This window comes from Pseudophryne corroboree, chromosome 2 (assembly GCF_028390025.1).
Source record: "Pseudophryne corroboree isolate aPseCor3 chromosome 2, aPseCor3.hap2, whole genome shotgun sequence".
Taxonomy (NCBI): domain Eukaryota; kingdom Metazoa; phylum Chordata; class Amphibia; order Anura; family Myobatrachidae; genus Pseudophryne; species Pseudophryne corroboree.
In genome coordinates this window covers 500,720,335-500,742,595 of record NC_086445.1, presented here as the reverse complement: position 1 = coordinate 500,742,595, position 22,261 = coordinate 500,720,335, and the positions used below count along the sequence as shown (strand labels likewise).

Below are 22,261 nucleotides of genomic sequence, written 5' to 3'. Positions count from 1 at the left end.
GAGTGAATTTGGGCCTAAAATTAGGCTTCATTAAGGTTCAGATTTCGGCCTTATCCATTTTCTTTCAAAAGGAATTGGCTCTTCTCCCAGAAGTACAGACTTTTGTAAAGGCAGTGCTGCATATTCAGCCTCCTTTTGTACCTCCGGTGGCACCTTGGGACCTTTAACGTGGTGTTGAGTTTCCTTAAGTCACACTGGTTTGAACCACTTAAAACGGTGGAGTTAAATTATCTCACTTGGAAAGTGGTCATGTTGTTAGCCTTGGCTTCGGCTAGGCGAGTATCGGAATTGGCGGCTTTGTCTCATAAAAGCCCCTATCTAGTTTTCCATATGGATAGAGCGGAATTGCGGACCCGCCCTCAATTCTTGCCTAAGGTGGTGTCATCTTTTCATATGAACCAACCTATTGTGGTACCTGTGGCTACGCACGACTTGGAGGGTTCCGAGTCCCTTGATGTAGTCAGGGCTTTGAAAATTTACGTGGCCAGAACGGCTAGAGTCAGGAAAACAGAAGCACTGTTTGTCCTATATGCGGCCAACAAGGTTGGCGCACCTGCTTCAAAGCAGACTATTGCTCGCTGGATCTGTAACACGATTCAGCAGGCTCATTCCACGGCTGGATTGCCGTTACCAAAATTGGTCAAGGCCCATTCCACAAGGAAGGTGGGCTCTTCTTGGGCGGCTGCCCGAGGGGTCTCGGCACTACAGCTGTGCCGAGCTGCTACTTGGTCGGGTTCAAACACCTTTGCAAAGTTCTACAAGTTTGATACCCTGGCTGAGGAGGACCTCCTGTTTGCTCAGTCTGTGCTGCAGAGTCATCCGCACTCTCCCGCCCGTTTGGGAGCTTTGGTATAATCCCCATGGTCCTTACGGAGTCCCCAGCATCCTCTAGGACGTAAGAGAAAATAAGATTTTAGACCTACCAGTAAATCTTTTTCTCGTAGTCCGTAGAGGATGCTGGGCGCCCGTCCCAAGTGCGGACTACTTCTGCAAGACTTGTATATAGTTTTGCTTACATAAGGGTTATGTTATAGTTTTCATCGGTCCTTGGACTGATGTTATGTTGGTTTCATACTGTTAACTGGTTAGTATATCACAAGTTATACGGTGTGGCTGGTATGAATCTTGCCCTTGGATTAACAAAATCCTTTCCTCGTACTGTCCGTCTCCTCTAGGCACAGTTTCTCTAACTGAGGTCTGGAGGAGGGGCATAGAGGGAGGAGCCAGTGCACACCCATACCTAAAGTCTGTCTTAAAGTGCCCATGTCTCCTGCGGAGCCCGTCTATCCCCATGGTCCTTACGGAGTCCCCAGCATCCTCTACGGACTACGAGAAAAAGATTTACCGGTAGGTTTAAAATCTTATTTTTTATAGTATGCAAATTATAAATGTTACGTCAATGCTGATTGGTTGCCATGGGCAACATCTCCACTGGCTAACTTCTCCACTTTTATCACTGCTAAGTAAATGTCCCCCCTAAGTCTTGAACAGAACATCTTTGCAGACTTTTTATAGATACATGGTATTTTCTTTTTCATTGTTTTTATTGGAAACTTTGATATAAAAATTACAAAATTGTAAAGACGATGCATTGAGTAACAGAAAGAAAGATGTTGACACTACAAACAATGCACAGTGACCAAGAAACATTACACACAGGCTACATAGAGCATAATACAGTATGTATAAAACATACCAGGATGATACTGAAACGTGTGCAAAATGAGAGTAGAGGGTGTAATGGGGATAGATCACCTACAGACCAATAACACTTGCAAACATGGTGAACATCACATTTGAACAGGAGTGTCATACAAATATAATCTAGTCTCATAGCATAAAGTACCACAAATACAATTATGGATTTGTTATTTAATCTGAGTGTAAGAGTTCCATAAAGGATTGCCAAACAGAAAATAACTTTTCAAATCGATGTGATGTTTCTATCGAATCCATCTTGAAAACATACAATAATATATCTTTTAAAAAATTTGTATGGAAGGTGGAGAAGGGTGTATCCATTGCTGGAGTATGCATTTCCTTTTCACGGCTGAAAGTATCAAAAGTAATTTATGGTAATCTGGCGAAATTCTAGAATTAGTTGTCAGAATGCCAAAAATAGCCCATGCAGGTGTGAATGTCAAAAAAATTAACTAAATCTAGTAGAGCAAATTGTTTAATTTGAAGCCATAATTTCTTGATTATCCCAAAAACAGTGATATAGGGAAGCAGCCGGTCTAGCACACTAAGGGTAAGATGACGAGGAAGAAATACCAATAAGTGACAACAGGAGGAGATAGATATTCTCTATAAAACCTTTTAGAAAACATTCCTTATATACTTAGTGGCTAGTAAGAACCTGAATAGAATAAAGAAGTGCCTGTAAGATTTTAAATTTGCTGAAATGTGTAAAATGTTTCTGCCATTGTGTTATACCTCTGACATAGTGTCCACTATAATATGTGGCGGGATGTAATGCAGTCCGAGGTCGCCGAAGGTGCAGGTTTCCATCCGGTCTGACGTTTTTTAAAAGGGACAATAACTTAATAGACATGGTTTTGCCTTGTAAGCGATTATCTCTTTAAAAAAAACGTCCGGGATCGCCCGGCAACCCGCACCCAACCCGCACCTCTGGCAGTCTCAGACTGCATTACATCCTGCTGATGGAATTCAAATAATCTTATAAAAAGGAGAGTTAGCCCAGCTTCAGTAGAAGGTAAGAGCCGAACTTATTCACCCAATCCATGGATGAGAGAAGGGAGATCACATTAGATACATAATGCTGTGCTTGTAAGAGGGATAAAGTATGGGGCCCGTAACAAATTTAGACACTGTATTTTCTCTAACATCCATAAGGGATACTGGGGTCACTTAGTACGATGGGGTATAGATGGGATCCATAGGAGCCGGTGCACTTTAAGTTTCTTCAACTGGGTGTGCTGGCTCCTCCCCTCTATGCCCCCTCCTACAGCCAGTTTAGAAAAATGTGCCCCCAGGAGAGGATGCACACTATGGAGCTCCAGATAATTTGTTCTTCAGTTTATTTTAAACTTTGTTATTTTCGGTATACAGTTTAAGCAACCGTATACCTGCACCGTGGGAGTTAAGGAGAAGCGGTTACCGGTCTCTTAAGACGTCAGAGCCGCTTCCCCACTGCAGGACCACCGTCCTGAGAGGTTGTTGGTACCGCAGGGCATTGAGCCTTAGCGAACGCAATCGCAGCACGCCGCACACCCCTAACATAGTCTGGTGAGAAGAGTGGCGAGTACAAACCAGGGGTCCGCTAGGCGGAACCCCCTGTTCTTGGTGCTGCACAGGGTTGGGGGGATCCGCTATAGCACCCCTGTGTACACTGGCAGCGGAAGTGAAAACTAGCATTTATGTGATGTTTTACACTGTATGGGAGACTTTGCCAGCATAAATATCTCCTTAGCTCCGGCGCCATTACAGGGGGCGGAGCTTCCTCAGAGCAGGACTAGCGGCGGTTTGGCGCCTTCCTCTGCTTCCAGCTGCAGCAGCAAGGACACACAGCTCCTCCAGACACTCACAGATACTTAGAAAACTGGTACAGGGGTGTAAATAAGGGGGAGAACCGTTATTGTACACTATATAATGTCCTGAAAAGAACAATAATTCCGATGTTTCATTGTGATATATGTATAGATACAACTTGCAGTCTCACTGAGCCTGACAAGCTTGGGTGTGCTGTCCCTCTCTCATTTTATGTCTCCTCCTCACATATAGTAAGGCAGTCTTGCTATTGTAATACGTGTGTGTGTGTGTGTGTGTGTGTGTGTGTGTGTGTGTGTGTGTGTGTGTGTGTGTGTGTTGTCTACTGTAAACATGGTCAAACACCAATTATGCAGTGTATGTCACAATTCAGGATGGTCTTAGGGGTGATATGCCCCTGGTTACTACGGTGACCCTCATAAGACACATCCAAGACACTGCACACGTCCTGTGTGATTCTGCCAAGGAATTAGGCGCTCTCAATGCTAGGACTACTGCCATGGCAGTGTCGGCATGCAGAGCCCTATGGCTGCGTCAGTGGATTGCGGACGCAGATTCTAAGCGCAGTGTGGAGTCTCCCCCCTTCTCGGTGGAGTGACTATTCGGGGGTTGAGTTGGATACGTGGATTTCTAAGGTTACTGCAAGGAAATCCACGTTTCTCCCCTCTGGTGCCCCGCCGGCTAGACTTTCCTACCCGGGGCTGTCTGCCCAGTCCTTTCGGTCTAACAAATTTAGATCTAGAGCCAGAGGTTCCTCCAATGAGACTAGAAGCACCAGAGGTAAGACAAGAAAACCAGCAACTGCAGGTTCTCAGGAACAGAGCACCAGTTCAGCTTCCACTAAGGCCTCAGCATGACGGTACCCACCATCCGGGGGGGATCTCGAGGTGGGAGCTCGACTGCGTCACTTCAGCCGCATCTGGGAAAGCTCAGGGCTACAAGCTGGAGTTCGACAGCGCTCCTCCCCCAACGATTTATCAAATCAAGCTTACCAGCTTTAGAGGATACATGAGTTACGCTGCAACAGGCCATCCTAAAGTTGTTCTAGTGCCAAGTCGTTGTTCCAGTGCCACTACAACAGGGAAAGGGCTAATACTTAAACCGGACGGTTCGGTAAGGCCCATTCTGAATATATAATCCTTGAACCCTTACCTAAAGGTTTTCAAGTTCAAGATGGAATCCTTGCGAGCAATGATTGCGGGTATGGAAGAACGTGAGTTCATGGTCTCGCTGGATATAAAGGACGCCTATCTCCATATCCCGATTGGGCCACCTCACCAGGTTTACTTGCGGTTTTCCCTGCTGAACGATCACTACCAGTTCCAGGCGCTACCCTTCGGCCTGTCCACAGCTCCGAGGGTGTTCACGAAGGTGATGGCGGAGATGATGATCCAGCTCGGGTCTAGGGGGTCAATATTGTCCCTTGTCTGGACGATCTCTTGATAAAAGCGAGATCCAGGGAGCTTTTATTGCTCCATATAGACAACACTATTCAGGTTCTGTCACACCATGGGTGGATCCTCAATTTACAGAAGTCCCGCCTGCAGCCAACTCAGCAGCTCTTGTTCATGGGAATGTTTCTGGATACTGTGGCTCAGAAAGTGTTCCTCTCAGAGGACTAAGCGAGAACACTACTGGAGATGGTCTGGTTCTACGGCCTACTCGAAGATCCATCCATCTTTACATAAGATTGTTGAGAAAAATGGTAGCCTCGTACGAGGCGATCCAGTACGGAATGTTCCATGCCAGAACATTTCAATTGGATCTCCTGAGCAAGTGGTCCGGATCACATCTTCAGATTCACCGGATAATACGGCGGTCACCTCAGGCCAGGATTTCCCTCCTATAGTGGCTACAGTCCTCAAACCTGTAGCCACCAGGTCGAAGTTTCGGGATTCAGAATTGGATCCTCCTCACGACAGATGCAAGTCTGAGCGGATGGTAAGCTGTCACCCAGGAGAGACAGTTCTAGGACAGGTGGTCAGCCCACGAAGCCCTCCTCCGATCAACATTCTGGTACTTCAGGCGATCTACAATGCCCTGCATCAGGCCTCTCCTCTACTCAAGAATTACGCGATCCAAGTTCAGTCGGACAGCGCCACGGCGTGGCGTACATAAATCGACAAGGAGGGACAAAAATCAGGGCCTGCATGCGAGAAGTGTCAAAGATACTCTTCTGGGCAGAAAGAAATGCAAGCGCAATGTCCGCAATCTTCATTCTGGTAGTGGACAACTGGGAAGCGGACTACCTGAGTCGTTACGATCTCCACCCGGGAAAGTGGGGTTTCAGCAGATCATCGACTAGTGGGGCTTCTCACGAACCAGGGACCCTCAGGCGACGTCAGTAGATGCACTGACGTCGCCTTGGCCTTACCGGCTGGTCTACCTGTTTCCTCCGATTCCATTGATCCCAAGGGTGCTCAAGCGAATCAGGAATCAAGGAGTCCAGGCAATTCTGATTGCCCCGGATTGGTCTCGGAGGGCGTGGTACGTGGATCTTCTGGACATGTCTGTCGAAGACTCCTGGCCTCTGCCAATGAGAAGAGATCTTCAACAAGTACCGTTCGTCTTCCCGGACTTACGGCGACTTCGTTTGACGGCATGGAGGTTGAGCGGAATATCCTAGCTCACAAGGGCCTTTCCAAAAAGGTTATTGCTACCATGGTTCAGGCCAGGAAGCCTGTGACGTCAAAACACTATCATATCTGGAGAAAAAATGTCTCTTGGTGCAAGGAACGCACGTATCTGCCTGCAAAGTTCTACTTGGGACGTTTATTACATTCCCTTCAGGCTGGTGTGGGTAAGGGCTTACGTCTGGGTTCTATTAAGGTCCAGATTTCAGCTCTTAATTTTCTTCCAGACCTTCTTGCAAGGGGTACTCCACATACAACCTGCTTTCGTGCCGCCCACGGCATCCTGGGATTTGAGTGTAGTGCTGGAATTTCTACAGTCCTCCTGTTTTGAACCTCTGATGATGGTAGAAGACAAGTACCTCACGTGGAAGACAGTGATGTTACTGGCCCTGGCTTCTGCTAGGCGTGTTTTAGAATTGGAGGCCTTGTCGTGTAAAAATCCCTACTTGGTCTTTTACGAGGACAGAGCGGAGCTCAAGACTAGGCAGCAATTCCCGCTGAAGGTCGTCTATGCGTTCCAATTAAATCAACCTATTGTAGTTCCGTCAGGCTCTGGCACTTCTGCTCCTCCGGAGGCATTGGATGCTGTGCGAGCATTGAAGATCTATATCAAGAAGACGGATTCCTTGTTTGTGCTTTATGATGTGCAGAAAAAGGGTTTCCCTGCTTCTAAGCAGTCCATTGCTCATTGGCTTAGGCTTACTATCCAACAGGCCTATGTGTCAGCAGCCTTACCTGTTCTGCAGTCTCTAAAGGCCCACTCTACAAGATCGGTGGGGTCCCGGCCTTGCAACTATGCCAAGCTGTTAACTGGTCGGGGAAGAACACCTTTTGTGGAGTTCTGCAAGTTTGATACCCTGGCCAAAGAGGATTCCCAGTTTGAGCAGGTGGTGCTGCAGACGTCTCCGCACTTTCCCACCCGTTCTGAAAGCTTTGGGATGTCCCCATTGTACTAATTGACCCCAGTATCCCTTATGGATGTTAGAGAAAATAGGATATTAATACCTACTGGTAAATCCTTTTCTCGTAGTCCATAAGGGATACTTGGCGCCCGCCTCAGTGCGTTGACGTGTCTGCAGGTTACTTTTCAGGAAGTTTACCTGTTCAGCTGTTGCTGTTTGTTACCAGCCGTTGCTGGTCGTTTTATGTTGTTGGTGTGCTGGTGTATGATTCTCACCACTCACTGTTATGTTCCTTCTCTCAAGTATGTTCATTCTCCTTCGGGCACAGTTTTACCTCTACTGGTTGTAGGAGCATAGAGGGGAGGAGCCAGCACACCCAGTTGAAGAAATTTAAAGTGCACCGGCTCCTTTGGACCCCATCTATACCCCATTGTACTAAGTGACCCCAGTATACCTTATGGACTACGAGTAAAGGATTTACCAGTAGGTATGAAAATCCTTTTTTCTTTAATTGTTTTGCTAACCTTCTTGACCTTAAACAGGGGCAAGCTCCTGAGAGACTTGTGTCTGGCTCTGATGACTTCACACTCTTCCTTTGGGCCCCAGCTGAGGATAAGAAGCCTTTGCAGAGAATGACTGGACATCAGGCTCTCATCAATGAAGTTCTCTTTTCTCCTGACACTAGAGTCATTGCTAGTGCCTCTTTTGACAAATCAGTAAAGCTGTGGGATGGTAAAACCGGAAAGTAAGTCTTTTTTTGTCACCTAATTAAAACTATTATTAATATTTAATTATAATGCCAGCATATTCCACATCACTTGACAATTAGTGGTAAACAAAGTAATAGAACAAGATTAGTAATTGACAGACAAAGTAAAAAGAAAGCCATTCTGTCAACATTACAATTTACGTCAAATAGGAGTTTGATACATAAGGGGGTATTCAATTGCTTTAAAAGTCAGTTGGGTGTCTGTTTTTCCTATCTAATAGACAGGAAAAAAACAGACACCCAACCGACTTTTCAAACATTTGAATTCCCCCCATAAGGTTAAATGCCACTTACTATTTATTGATGTAGTCAGTTAGCTATGGGAACACATTCTTAGTGAGGCTTTATTATCTGGACATGAGTCAGGATTTTTTTATATACTGTATAAGTATGGTGTCTGTAAGTTACATGAACTGTAAAGAGAGGTGGTAATCCAATATAAATGCCTAGGGAAGTAGGCTCAGGAATTTGGTAAGCTTGTTTAAAGGGGTGAGTTTTCAGGGAGCAGTTAAAAGCATGGGGACAAAGGGGAAGTCTTGTTGTACAGTGGGTTGAATTTCAAAGAACAGGTGCAGCCTTGTAATCAAGTATGGTCTCAAGTAATGAGTATGGATGACATATGCAGAGCTGGGGGTTGAGTTGGGAGATATATAGAGACAATGGAAGAGAGATGTGTGGTTTTATGAATTGCTTTGTATGTTAGAAGTATTTTTTATATTTCTCCTTCATCCACTAGGGGACACTGGAATTACACTGGGATATAGACGAGTGAAGAGTGGAGCCGGGCACTTTGTGTCTTAAGAATTATAGTTGGCTCCTCCCTTTCTATACCCTACAAGACCAAAGCTGGGCACACACTTGAGCGACGGGTATTCATTCCAACATTGGAACTAATGCCCATAAACCCTGATTGCCCACACACAAAGGATCGATATTAATAAATGACGAAACAATCATGTTCTGTCCTTCATTAGCATACTGCAGGATGCTAGCGATAGCATCAGGTTTGAAACCTGGATGATTTCACTAGCGACAGTGGGCACCCGTGTATTTAAATTCCTTTAGTATTCTAGTTGGCTCCTCCCTCTCTATACCCCACAAGACTCAGTTTAGATTGTGTTCAAGGGAGGCAGGTGCTTTTAAGCTGTCTCCAGCCTTTAGAAAAAAGAAATTCCTTTACTATTTTTTTATTTATTTGATCTTCTTCTTTGAGTACAGGCAGACTGCATGCTCCCGCAGTTTGCCTATGCTGTGGGAGCTGCTGGAGGGAACCGCCACAGCTTACCTGCCCAGTGTCCGGGTCCTTGGCCACAGAGTCATTGGACCCTCTGTGCCCCCGCACACCGGCAGGCAAGCAGCTGTGAGTATACCCCATTTTCCTTGGTAGATGGGTACCTAAAGTCACGGATACGCCTAGTCAGCTTAGGTTGCGTAGAATGACAGCAGACCCACTGTGCTTCTGTGTAATGACACTCAGCTAGCAGTGCAGTCAGCACATTCTCCTCTATCGATATTACTGCTTTCCGTACAGTTGCCCGCCATGGCGTGCACCTAAAATTAAAATTGGTTTGGGGCTTGGTGGCGGTGCAGCCAATCCCACACCCCTGTTTGGATGCTGCGCCGCGGAGGCCTTTTGACTTGCATTAGCCCTTATTGGTCCGACCATTCCTTCAGCCCCTACAGGAAATTGGTCTTCTTCTCTGAATTGGCATGCTGCTCTATGTGTATGCCCGAAATTTTCTATTGCATTGCAGCACCGGCAGCCAGCAGAGCTCCACAGTGCTTTCATCCTTCAGGACACTATGGGGCAGTGAGTTGTACTACATCTCTGTTGGTACAGTAGTGCAGGACAGAGCTACTGATTCTCTGTGGGACTCGCTCCCTATGTTCTCTCCTCTCAATTGCCGTTTTATCTGTATTTTCTGTGCAATCTGGCAGTGTGCTGCTTGTTATACCGCTGTCTGTCATTTCCCAACACGACATTCTGTGTGTTTGTGTGCTGTTGTTAGTAAATGTGTTTAGTGCAGAGTATTTCTTCTGTTATTCTGGTGCCCTGTGTGTATAGATGGCAGGAAAAGGAGCTTCCTCAGACAAGGTTACTGGCCAAAATGTTTTTGCTGGAACGAGCAACAAAAAATGTTCACAGGCCCGCTCGGAGTGTGCGGCTCTCTGTGTGTCTTGTGGCTGTTGCATCTGCTGATACACCACCCTTGGTGGCTTCCTTTAGCAGGAGCCTTGTCTGAACTGTCGGCCTCCCGTCGGGAACAGAGGTCCGCAAGGAGAGATGGTTCTGGTTCCCTGCCTTGTTCCCAGGTGTCAGAGCCAGCATGGGCTCAAGGGTTAGCTTTCTCAGTTGAGGGTTTAATGCAGGTCTCTTCCTCCTTAGAGAGGCTAGGAGACAAAATGTTGGAGTCCCCCTCCAAGACTTCGAATAGCACTGCTAGGCTTCCGATTCGGAAGAGGCTTCTTCCTGTGGTCCTTCAGTCTGAGGATGACTCAGATGCAGCACGTTCCTTGCAAGGGGAGGAAGTTGAGGTTGGGAGAACTCAGATTGGGAAGAATCCCTGCTGCTAGAATTAGATTCTATGGCCCAGGGGATAGAGTCCCTCATCACAGTAGTCTGTTGGGTTTTTAAGATCTCCAACTCGGACGCAGCGGGGACTCAGGACACCTCTCTATTTAGCAAGAAAAAGAAGCTTGCGTATACCTTTCCCACTACCCTTCAATTAGTGGAGCAGGTATCCACAGCTTGGAAATATCCAGATAAAAATTCCAGATGTCCAAGTGTTTATACCTTTTTTGCCTTCATACACTGTGGCTCCATGCTGGTCCTGTTCGGAACTTTTTGCTCTTTTCGAGCCCATCTGCGGTAAGTCCAGTAGTTGTCTTGCTAGATCTGCCTGTCTTCCAGACCTCAAGCCTGTAGATAAACCAGCTGCATGATGGTCTCCCGTCTCACCTGGTGGCTCCATGGGTGGGTGCTAGCCTTCTGCGTTTCCCATGCTTACAAGATAGTTTGTTTTGTTTAACCAGTTTGTTTTTTTACCACAGTCCTGAATACAGCAAGCAGTACACAGCTGCTAGTCTCAGAAATTTTTCTCCAAGTGCATTAGTGCACTCCCGGCTTTTACTCAAATCTGTTTGTAGTTCCGAAGTCGGACTGCTCAGGCCGACCTGTCTTAAATCTCTCCTTAAATGTTTATTTGATGTTTCACCACTTCGATTGTGCATATCTATATTCAGCGATTACGGGTCTGAAGGCTATGAACTGTTTAGTGTCCTTGAACATCAAGGATGCTTATCTCCACATCCTGATTTGGGAACTGCATCAGGCATTTCTCCAGTTTTCCCTAGGGGCTCCCATTCCCAGTTTTAAGCTCTGCCCGCAGGGAATTTACCAAGGTAAATGGCAGTGGTTGTTGCCCATGTACGGACTCGGGTGTTCATTGTGCAGTACCTTGAAGACCTTCTCAGCAAGGCTCCGTCGGCAGAAAGGCTTTTCTGTCACGTTACCTTGACACAAGTTCTCATCTAGCTTTGCTGCATTGTCCGCTTGTTAACCAGAAGTCCAATCTGGTGCCGTCACAGCGTCTTCAGTTTTTGGGAGTAATCGGACAAGACTGAGGCAATTTGAGAATCGGCCAGGATGGTTTTCAAGCTGAAGGTTTCTGTTTACCTGTGTATTCGACTGCTTGGCAGGATAGTGGCGTATTCCGAGGCCTTCTGTCCCAGTGGTCCGAGTCCCATCTTCAAATGACATACTTGTTTGACTGTCTCCTCAGACTCTTATCTCGCTGCTGTGTGGAATTCAGTCCTCTCATCTCACAGCGGGTCACTATTTGGGCATCTGGGATTGGATTTTCCTGACCACGGACACCAGCTTACGCATACGGGGGGATGACTCTGTCGCTTGTCCCTTCGTGAGTCCAGTCGCCAGGATCGCTATCCCAGGAAAATGGCCCTTCATCCGGAGGTATCCAGCAGCTATTCCAGCCTCGTATAGATCTCATGGCTTCTCGGCAGAATCACCAGCTTCCAAGATATTGCTCCAGGATGCAGGATCCAGCAGCGGAGGCACTGGATGTTCTTGCCGTTCCGTGGCTCGTGGCGGTACCGTCTATCTGTTTCCTCCCTTTACCCTTGTTCCGCAGGTGCTCAATCTCATCAAGCCAGAGTCTGCCAGAGTCATTCTGATGGCGCCTGATTGACTTTGCCATGTGTGGTATTCAGTCCTTTTTCTGCTTGGCTGCTTCCATTTAGGTCAGGTCTTCTTCATCACGGTCCGTTCGTGTACCTCAACTTACCACATCTGCATTTTATTGCATGGCTGTTGAGCTCGCAATCCTAAAATGCAGGGGTGTTCCGGAAGCTGCTGTTCCTACCATGCTTCGAGCCCTGGAAGCCGGTAACATCCACACACTACCATCGCATTTGGAGGTCTTATGTGGCGTGGTGTGGTGTGAACGCTGTGTGCTCTCCACAACTTACTTCTGGCTATTTCCCCCGCCTTCTGTTACTGCAGGCGGGTCTGGATGCTGGTATTTTTTTGAAGCTACAGACATTCCTCCAGCGCGTTCTTTGAGTCCAGACACTCTTTGTACCTCCTATAGCACCTTGGGGTCTTAACCTTTTATCCCGTCTGCCGTGTTAGAGCCCCTGCATGAGGTGAACCTCAAGTACCTGTATTGGAAGACTGTTCTCCTTTTGGCTTAAACTCTGAGGGTTTCGGAGCTTGGGGCATTATCCTGTTGCTCCCCATATCTCGTATTCCATGACGATCGAGCCAAGTATTCGCACAAGGCTTTCTTGCTAAAGGTGGTACCGCATTCCACATAATTTAACCTATTGTGGTTGAAGTATTGTCAGCTGATGATGCATCTTCTCCATCACTGGATGTGGTTCGGGCTGTCCGTATCTACCTTGCCAGGACAGCATCGCTAAGCAAATCAGTTTACTTTTTTGTGCTCTATGATGCTGCCAGACACAAGAGTGTAAATACATCACAAAGCATAGCAGAAAAGTTTTTTCCGTCCCCTATTAATTGGGGAAATACGTGGTGAATCTTATGGCTAAAGAAGGGGGAGCTGCGGCTGGGTAGGGAAAACCCGTTTTCGGCCAAGGGCCGATGGCCATCTTACCCAACCTGTTCAGGAAGGCCGCAGATCAAGGGACAGAGCATGAGCCGAGGAGTGAGGCGCCGGTGGCCGCGGTCCGTGCGACCGGAAGTTCGGGCACCGGAACCGGAAGTGACGCACGTTTCGCTCCGAGAGCTTGGTCATTTATTAGACTATATCAGACCCGAGGTAGTGACCTCATTCGAATAAAATCTCGATTACAGAGGATATGTATGCATTATTTCTTTGAATGAGGGTTCATTTATTTTCGCTTACCTATATTATTATTTCGCCTATAATAGGTACATTAGTACTTGTGAACATTTATGCTCTCTAATTATCGATGCCAGCTCTCGTCTTTTCTTAAGTATATACTAATAAAAGTTATATTTTAATAATTTCACAATTTCAATTTTTCAAGTGTGCCCTGGAAAAGGCTTATAGTTGCTTTTTTGGTCTTTTGTCTCTTCAAAAGACTATACCTGTTGTTTCATAGTTGTCATAACTATCCTCCGGGAGCACCACCAACCGTTTGCTGAATTAATCATTAAAGTAGGCTTTTACTTTGGTTCAATAATATTTCTAATCCACTGAACTACAATTGTTATATCCTGTGCAGATTTATTTCTTTGGTTAAGACAGTTGGCCTGCTTCCAAGCACCTGTTTCCATCTATGCACTCTATTGGTACCTCCTGGGCTGCTCGCAGAGGTGCTTCTGTGCTACAGCTTTACCGTGCAGCCACTTGGTCCTCGATCCACACGTTTTATTTTACTGTTTTAGATACCTTTGCTGCCTCTGATGCAGGGTTTGGCTGCAGGGTTTCGCAGGTCTCCCACCTGAGAAGGAAGCTTTGAGACATCCCCAGTGTAACTCCAGTGTCCCCTAGTGGATGAAGGAGAAAACAGGAATTTGGTACTTACCGTTGAATCCCTTCCTCCGATTCCATAGAGGTCACTGGACACCTGCCCAGTGCTGCTCTTTTCCTGCCATTGTTCTTGTTATGCCTGAATGTTGATGCCTGCAGTATTACTTTTTCTCTGTTACGGTCCTTGGACGGGATTCCTAATGGTTCTGTTTGTTCCTTGTCCTCTTACTTTGTTGTCCTTACTGTACGTCTCCACTGTGGCTTAGTTAATGTTAACTTAAACTGGGTACACACTAAGCGATATGTAGGTCCGATCTGGCTGGTCGGTACGATATATAGCCCACATCGCATATCAGGCAGTGTGTATGCCTAATATGTGGGTGCCCACGATCGCTAGTGAGATCATCCTGGTATCAAACCTGACGATATCGCTAGCATCCTGTAGTATGCTAATGAAGGACAAAACATGATTGTTCAGGGCTTATGGGCATTAGTTCCGATGTTAGAATGAATGCACGTCACTCAAGTGCGTGCCCAGCTTTGGTCTTGCAGGGTATAGAAAGGGAGGAGCCAACTATAATTCTTAAGAAACTTAAAGTGCCCAGCTCCACTCTTCACTCGTCTATACTCCAGTGTAACTCCATCGTCCCCTATAGAATCTGAGATTTAAAGGTAAGTACCAAAATCATTTTTCATAGAATACAGGCAACCTGTGTAGGGGCTAAAAGAGCAGAGCAGATTTCAGGAACTTCAATCTAGCCAATGCATTTAAAATTGTAAGGGTGAACATATGTTTAGGCAAAGACCAGTAAAATGTAATTTGCAATAGTCAATCCGATGAGTTTATGAATTAATGTTTATGCACCACCTTGTATGTCACAGGATTTGGATGAAGACTGGATGAGGGGAAGAAAGAATAGGGATTAGCCAAAATAGGCATTGAGCTAGATGAGTAGGGTTTGTTTTTGTATTGCTCACAGATAGAGATATCATGTAGGCAGCTTCTGTTGAATTGTGGGAAATAATATGAACTCTGTTAGAGGTGGCAAGAGGGCAACCAAGATGAAATGGCAGAAAGACATTCAGTAGCACTGGCCAACACAGACTGTGAAAGATTCAGACATTGATTTGTTTGTCACATGTACAGTATCAAGCTTGTAATGCGCCTTCATACTTTCAGCTACTTGTAGTCCTAATTCTTGTGTTAATGAAGTAACCTGTGCTGACAAACATCACCGTTTATACTGCATGTTGATCTAGGAAGAATAATAGGAACCTGTTGCATACCTGGGGAAATGTTTTTTTTATATATTTAGGCAAAGTACACACACTGCTAAAATTACTGTTCATGTGTATTGGATTTTATATATCTGAGTTATATGAAACTTTGGGGCACTTTTCTTAAAAGATAGCACACAAAACCATAGCTGGAAATTAGGGAGGTGCTAGAGTACATGAGTCAGTAGGAGACTGATGGCATTAGTTATACCGGGCATATATTATGCAGTTATCTGCTCGATCCTTGGATTATTGGCAGATTGTTACAAGTAGACGCCTCCTAGGTCACAGGCATCAGATCACTGACTCGCCATTGGGTGGTTTGCGGCACCCATAGGGAAGCGCAAGCCGCCCGTGCGGAGGCCAGGAACTCTGTCCGATGACGGGGATCCCTGGCCTCTTCCCTCCCCCTAAACAGCGACACGCCTCCGTTTTCACAAACAGAGGCCGTTGCTGCCCCCAAAATGGCATCAGGCTATCAATCACTGACAGTCTGATGCCAGTTTGCTTCCTACATCGCAGGACCCTTCCGTGCATTTGCACAACAGGTCCTGTGTGTGTGTGCACAGTACCAAACAACTGTACTATGTGCATCAGTAAGCAGATCCAACAGTGTGTGCCATGACTGATCAGACAGTCCGGAATGAGAAATCTTGCAACATGCCCAACTGACCTGATCAGAGATCAACAGCAGAGGCGTAACTCTGGGAGGCCACGGAGTAATCTGCCGCCGGGCTCCTGCTCTGGAGGGGGGCACCTCTCCTTCCATTCTGTGACACCATTTTATTAAGTTAATTGATAGCTGCCACTATCTCTTCAGTGGCCAACTTCCTCACTGGTCCCTGCACCTTACAAATCACACCATTTTTATTATACTGTAGATACACATTTTACAAGTGTCATTCCCAGGATTAGAAACCACAACCTATTACATTAGAAGCACTGTTTGCTCCTGTATAGGAAATAAGAGTTCTAACTATATGAAGTTACTTTTCTGACAATTACACGTAACTTCATATAGTTAGAATTCTCATGCTTACTGTACAGGAACAAATAACTCCATCAGTAAAGTGTCTGCTGTCAGTGTAACAGGTCATGGGTTCTAATCCTGGGTATTACTGCTAAGAAATGTGTGATTTAAAATAAAAGACAATGAAATGTATACATACAGTATATCTATTTGTTTTTTCAGAACACTCCATACACACGTACACACGCACACATACAAAATATATTTATCTAAATATGGTTGGGGGCACCAATATTTGTCTTGCCTCCCGGCAACTGGGACGGACTTACGCCACTGATCAACAGGGTAAATGCCTCCTTGCCAGGGGAGGGAACCAAGATATCGCGTGGTCATACACTGTGAGATGTATGCCCATGATATTGAATTGGTGTCAGGCTGTCAGAAAAAATGCCCGCCATCCTGACATTTTATCTGACTCTGTATGCCCAGCTTTAGTTATGGTGAGTTGAGCTGTAGCTACATACCACTTTGCTATTTGCTATGGTAAAACCCAAAACACGTGGGCTTTGTATTCTACAATGTTTTTTATGAATTATTGAACACTATAAATACATTTGAGTGTGATCCATTTACGTGTATTTATACAGCTCCAACGGTATTCAGTTTTTATTTGGTTTTTAAACTATTAAATTTATAAATACACAGATTAGAGCTCATTTATCAACACTGGATTTAGGTGCAAAATTCTACTTCTCTAAGCATACATTTATTGTTGGTTTTGATTTTTATTGTACTAGACCAGTGGTTCCCAAACTTCGACTTCAGAACCCCCAATAGTTCATGTTTTCCAGTTATCCTCACAGAATCACAAGTTAAATAATTTGCTCCACCTGTGGATCTTTTAAAATATGTCAGTGCGTAATGAATACACCTGTACTACTGCTTGGTGACCTGGAAAACAGGAACTGTTGGGTGTCCTTGAGGACCGAGTTTGGGAGCCACTGTACTAGACTTTTAAAGGTGATAGGTTGATATTGGTCAGTGCAAATGTATTGATAAATGAGCCCTTATATCCTTCATAGCCACAAAAGGAAGAAATTAAGATGTGGAAAGTACAGTACCCGTGTTCTGTTGTATGGACCAACAATTTTATTTTTGAAAACAAAGTTTTGATGCTTAAGTCCAGTTACTGCAACCTAATGAAAATTACAGATAATCGGTGGAAAACTGGTGCTGGTCACAAGCGACTGAATTGAGATTATTGTTTAAACTGAAGCATAAATGTCTTGTTTTATTGTTGAATTTTAGGTACATTACTTCTTTGCGTGGTCACGTGTCTGCGGTCTATCAGATTGCCTGGTCAGCAGATAGCAGACTTTTGGTCAGTGGGAGTAGTGATAGCACACTCAAAGTCTGGGATACAAAAACCAAGAAGCTGTCTGTGGATCTCCCAGGACATGCAGATGAGGTATGTGATACTCATACAGTTGTTCAATATTCAGTTTTACCTTGCTGTACTGCAGCCCTCATTAATTACACTCCATTGAAAATATCAAAATGTCACACAAAGGGGCAGATTAAATTGGGAGCAAGTTTTAGTGAGGTAAAAAACCTTGGTTACCACGCACCCAATTTTGGATTACCGCTGGTACGCATCTCCCGATACCCGCGGTATCCAATCATAAAAAAAAAATTGATCAGTGTCTTCAGCACTGAAAACCCTGCAGCGTGGAAAAAAAAAAAACTGATACCTGTCCGGTGGTCTCCCCTCTATCTTCTGGCTGGGGAGGTGGCTGCAGGGAGGTACAGGGGCTACTGGGAAATGGTTTTTCCTAGCGGCCATTTTCCGAGGTCATCTATACACACTAATACATACTCACCCTGCTCCAGAGGACCTGGCTCCCAGCGCTGGATACAGAAGACACTACGTCGGCAGATGAGTTATTGACTAAGCTAATAGGAAACTTCCAGCTGCTTAATCAGTCCTCAGGGGGTGTGCCAGAGCAGGTCCCTGTGATTTTTCCTAAAATTAACGATTGTAGGAAAAATCAGACTCGTTTTTGGAGGTTCGGGAACAAACATGCAGTGATTTCAATAGAAATCTCCTTGGTCCACTTTCTGTCATGCAGTTGAATACCAAAACCTGGTGGCTGCTGGAAAAATCCTGCTCAGCCGGGTTTTTTAATATTCCGGTCGGCAATTGGATTCCTCCCAAGATTGGCACAATGAGGTTTCTATAACACTGTCCATATTTCCTGACAAGCTGTGTCCTATGCTCTGTACACCGAACTCTTTATTTTGTGCTCGCTTTACATTGTACAATCTTCGGGTGCAGCTCTTTGCACCCTGGAGCTGCAAGATAGAACCACGATGCGTGTGCACTTGCAGCCACATCAAGGGTTGAATATCCGCCTGTATGGATTATTTAAACAAGCAGCCGTGATCCAGAAAGGGTTCTTCAAACACTTCCCATAGAACTAGTGATTTTAGTCATGCCACATATCATTTTAATCAGCAGAGTCTGCTTGTGCGTCTTCGTCGCATAGCAATGCAAAAAAAAAAAAGGTGGCCGATGTTAGCACAGCTGCCTTGGAACTGCCGGCTCACGCTAATCATATCGAGGTGCATGGCGTATTGAGGCTTGATGTATGAGGACACAGCTGTAGTTCCATATTGACCCTGCTTTAAATTAATATTCTTTCTCTAGGTTTTTGCTGTTGATTGGAGCCCAGATGGGCAGAGAGTAGCCAGCGGAGGAAAGGATAAATGCTTAAGGATGTAAGTATGGACACACACATACTCTTTTATACGATAATGAATATAGTATGGATGTGAGAAGTAATGCATTTTCTCTATCGTCCTAAGTGGATGCTGGGGTTCCTGAAAGGACCATGGGGAATAGCGGCTCCGCAGGAGACAGGGCACAAAAGTAAAGCTTTTACAGGTCAGGTGGTGTGTACTGGCTCCTCCCCCTATGACCCTCCTCCAGACTCCAGTTAGATTTTTGTGCCCGGCCGAGAAGGGTGCAATTCTAGGTGGCTCTCATAAAGAGCTGCTTAGAGAGTTTAGCTTAGGTTTTTTATTTTACAGTGATTCCTGCTGGCAACAGGATCACTGCAACGAGGGACAGAGGGGAGAAGAAGTGAACTCACCTGCGTGCAGGATGGATTGGCTTCTTGGCTACTGGACATGAAGCTCCAGAGGGACGATCACAGGTACAGCCTGGATGGTCACCGGAGCCACGCCGCCGGCCCCCTCACAGATGCTGAAGCAAGAAGAGGTCCAGAATCGGCGGCTGAAGACTCCTGCAGTCTTCTTAAGGTAGCGCACAGCACTGCAGCTGTGCGCCATTTTCCTCTCAGCACACTTCCCACGGCAGTCACTGAGGGTGCAGGGCGCTGGGGGGGGGCGCCCTGGGAGGCAAATGAAAACCTTTAAAAAGGCTAAAAATACCTCACATATAGCCCCAGAGGCTATATGGAGATATTTACCCCTGCCTAAATGTACTAAATAGCGGGAGACGAGCCCGCCGAAAAAGGGGCGGGGCCTATCTCCTCAGCACACGGCGCCATTTTCTGTCACAGCTCCGCTGGTCAGGAAGGCTCCCAGGTCTCTCCCCTGCACTGCACTACAGAAACAGGGTATAACAGAGAGGGGGGGCAGAATAAATGGCAATATATAAATATAAAAGCAGCTATAAGGGAGCACTTAATCATAAGGCTATCCCTGTCATATATAGCGCTTTTTGGTGTGTGCTGGCAGACTCTCCCTCTGTCTCCCCAAAGACTAGTGGGTCCTGTCTTCGTATAGAGCATTCCCTGTGTGTCTGCTGTGTGTCGGTACGTGTGTGTCGACATGTATGAGGACGTTATTGGTGTGGAGGCGGAGCAATTGCCAAATATGAGGATGTCACCTCCTAGGGGGTCGACACCAGAATGGATGCCTTTATTTGTGGAATTACGGGATAGCGTCAACTCGCTTAAGCAGTCGTTTGCCGACATGAGGCGGCCGGACACTCAATTAGTGTCTGTCCAGGCGCCTCAAACACCGTCAGGGGCTGTAAAACGTCCCTTGCCTCAGTCGGTCGACACAGACCCAGACACAGGCACTGATTCCGGTGGTGAAGGTGACGAATCAACCGTATTTTCCAGTAGGGCCACACGTTATATGATTTTGGCAATAAAGGAGATGTTACATTTAGCTGATACTACAGGTACCACTAAACAGGGTATTATGTGGGGGTGAAAAAACTACCAGTAGTTTTTACCGAATCAGAAGAATTAAATGACGTGTGTGATGAAGCGTGGGGTGCCCCGATAAAAAACTGCTAATTTCAAAGAAGTTATTGGCTTTATACCCTTTCCCGCCAGAGGTTAGGGAGCGCTGGGAAACACCTCCTAGGGTGGACAAAGCGCTAACACGCTTATCAAAACAAGTGGCGTTACCCTCTCCTGAGACGGACGCACTTAAAGATCCATCAGATAGGAGGATGGAAAATATCCAAAAAGGTATATACACACATGCAGGTGTTATACTACGACCAGCTATTGCGACTGCCTGGATGTGCAGTGCTGGGGTAGTTTGGTCAGAGTCCCTGATCGAAAATATTGATACCCTGGACAGGGACAATATTTTACTGTCGTTAGAACAAATAAAGGATGCATTTCTTTATATGCGTGATGCACAGAGAGATATCTGCACACTGGCATCACGGGTAAGTGCTATGTCCATTTCGGCCAGAAGAGCTTTATGGACACGACAGTGGACAGGCGATGCGTAGAGGAGTTATTTGAGGTCGGTCTATCGGATTTGGTGGCCACGGCTACGGCCGGGAAATCCACCTTTTCTACCTCAAGTCACTCCCCAACAGAAAAAGGCACCGACCTTTCAACCGCAGCCCTTTCGTTCCTTTAAAAATAAGAGAGCAAAGGGCTATTCATATCTGCCACGAGGCAGAGGACGAGGGAAGAGACAGCAACAGGCAGCTCCTTCCCAGGAACAGAAGCCCTCCCCGGCTTCTACAAAAGCCTCAGCATGACGCTGGGGCTTCGCAAGCGGACTCGGGGGCGGTAGGCGGTCGTCTCAAAAATTACAGCGCGCAGTGGGCTCACTCGCAGGTAAATCCCTGGATCCTGCAGATAATATCTCAGGGGTACAGGTTGAAATTAGAGACAGAGCCACCTCGCCGTTTCCTGAAGTCTGCTTTACCAACGTCCCCCTCAGAAAGGGAGACGGTTTTGGAAGCCATTCACAAGCTGTATTCTCAGCAGGTGATAGTCAAGGTACCTCTTCTACAACAAGGGAAGGGGTATTATTCCACTCTATTTGTGGTACCGAAGCCGGATGGCTCGGTAAGGCCTATTCTAAATCTGAAGTCCTTGAACCTATACATAAAGAAGTTCAAGTTCAAGATGGAGTCACTCAGAGCAGTGATAGCGAACCTGGAAGAAGGGGACTTTATGGTATCCTTGGACATCAAGGATGCGTATCTCCACGTTCCAATTACCCCTCACACCAGGGGTACCTCAGGTTCGTTGTACAAAACTGTCACTATCAGTTTCAGACGCTGCCGTTTGGTTTGTCCACGGCACCTCGGGTCTTTACAAAGGTAATGGCCGAGATAATATTTCTTCTTCGAAGAAAAGGCGTATTAATTATCCCATACTTGGACGATCTCCTAATAAGGGCAAGGTCCAGAGAACAGCTAGAGATGGGTTTAGCACTATCTCAAGAGGTGCTAAAGCAGCACGGATGGATTCTGAATATTCCAAAATCCCAATTAATGCCGACAACTCGTCTGCTGTTCCTGGGGATGATTCTGGACACAGTTCAGAAAAAGGTTTTTCTTCCCGAAGAAAAAGCCAAGGAGTTATCTGACCTGGTCAGGAACCTCCTAAAACCAGGAAAGGTGTCTGTACATCAATGCACAAGAGTCCTGGGAAAAAATGGTAGCTTCTTACGAAGCAATCCCTTTCGGCAGATTCCATGCAAAGGGATCTGTTGGACAAATGGTCAGGGTCGCATCTTCAGATGCACCTGCGGATAACCCTGTCGCCGAGGACAAGGGTATCCCTTCTGTGGTGGTTGCAGGAGGCTCATCTATTGGAGGGCCGCAGATTCGGCATACAGGATTGGATCCTGGTGACCACGGATGCCAGCCTGAGAGGCTGGGGAGCAGTCACACAGGGAAGAAATTTCCAGGGAGTGTGGTCGAGCCT

At 46.1% G+C, this 22,261-nt stretch overlaps 1 protein-coding gene across 3 annotated transcripts in view; it reads left to right on the top strand.

Moving 5' to 3' along the window:
* The window catches only part of NLE1 (notchless homolog 1), a 151,647-nt gene that overhangs the window by 104,774 nt on the left and 24,612 nt on the right, over positions 1-22,261 (top strand). For all 3 annotated transcript variants that reach the window (XM_063954010.1, XM_063954008.1, XM_063954009.1), the window contains 3 exons: positions 7,588-7,790; positions 17,352-17,511; positions 18,751-18,821. In XM_063954010.1, coding sequence (XP_063810080.1) covers positions 7,588-7,790; positions 17,352-17,511; positions 18,751-18,821 — 434 coding nt within the window. The remainder of the gene's footprint in view (positions 1-7,587; positions 7,791-17,351; positions 17,512-18,750; positions 18,822-22,261) is intronic.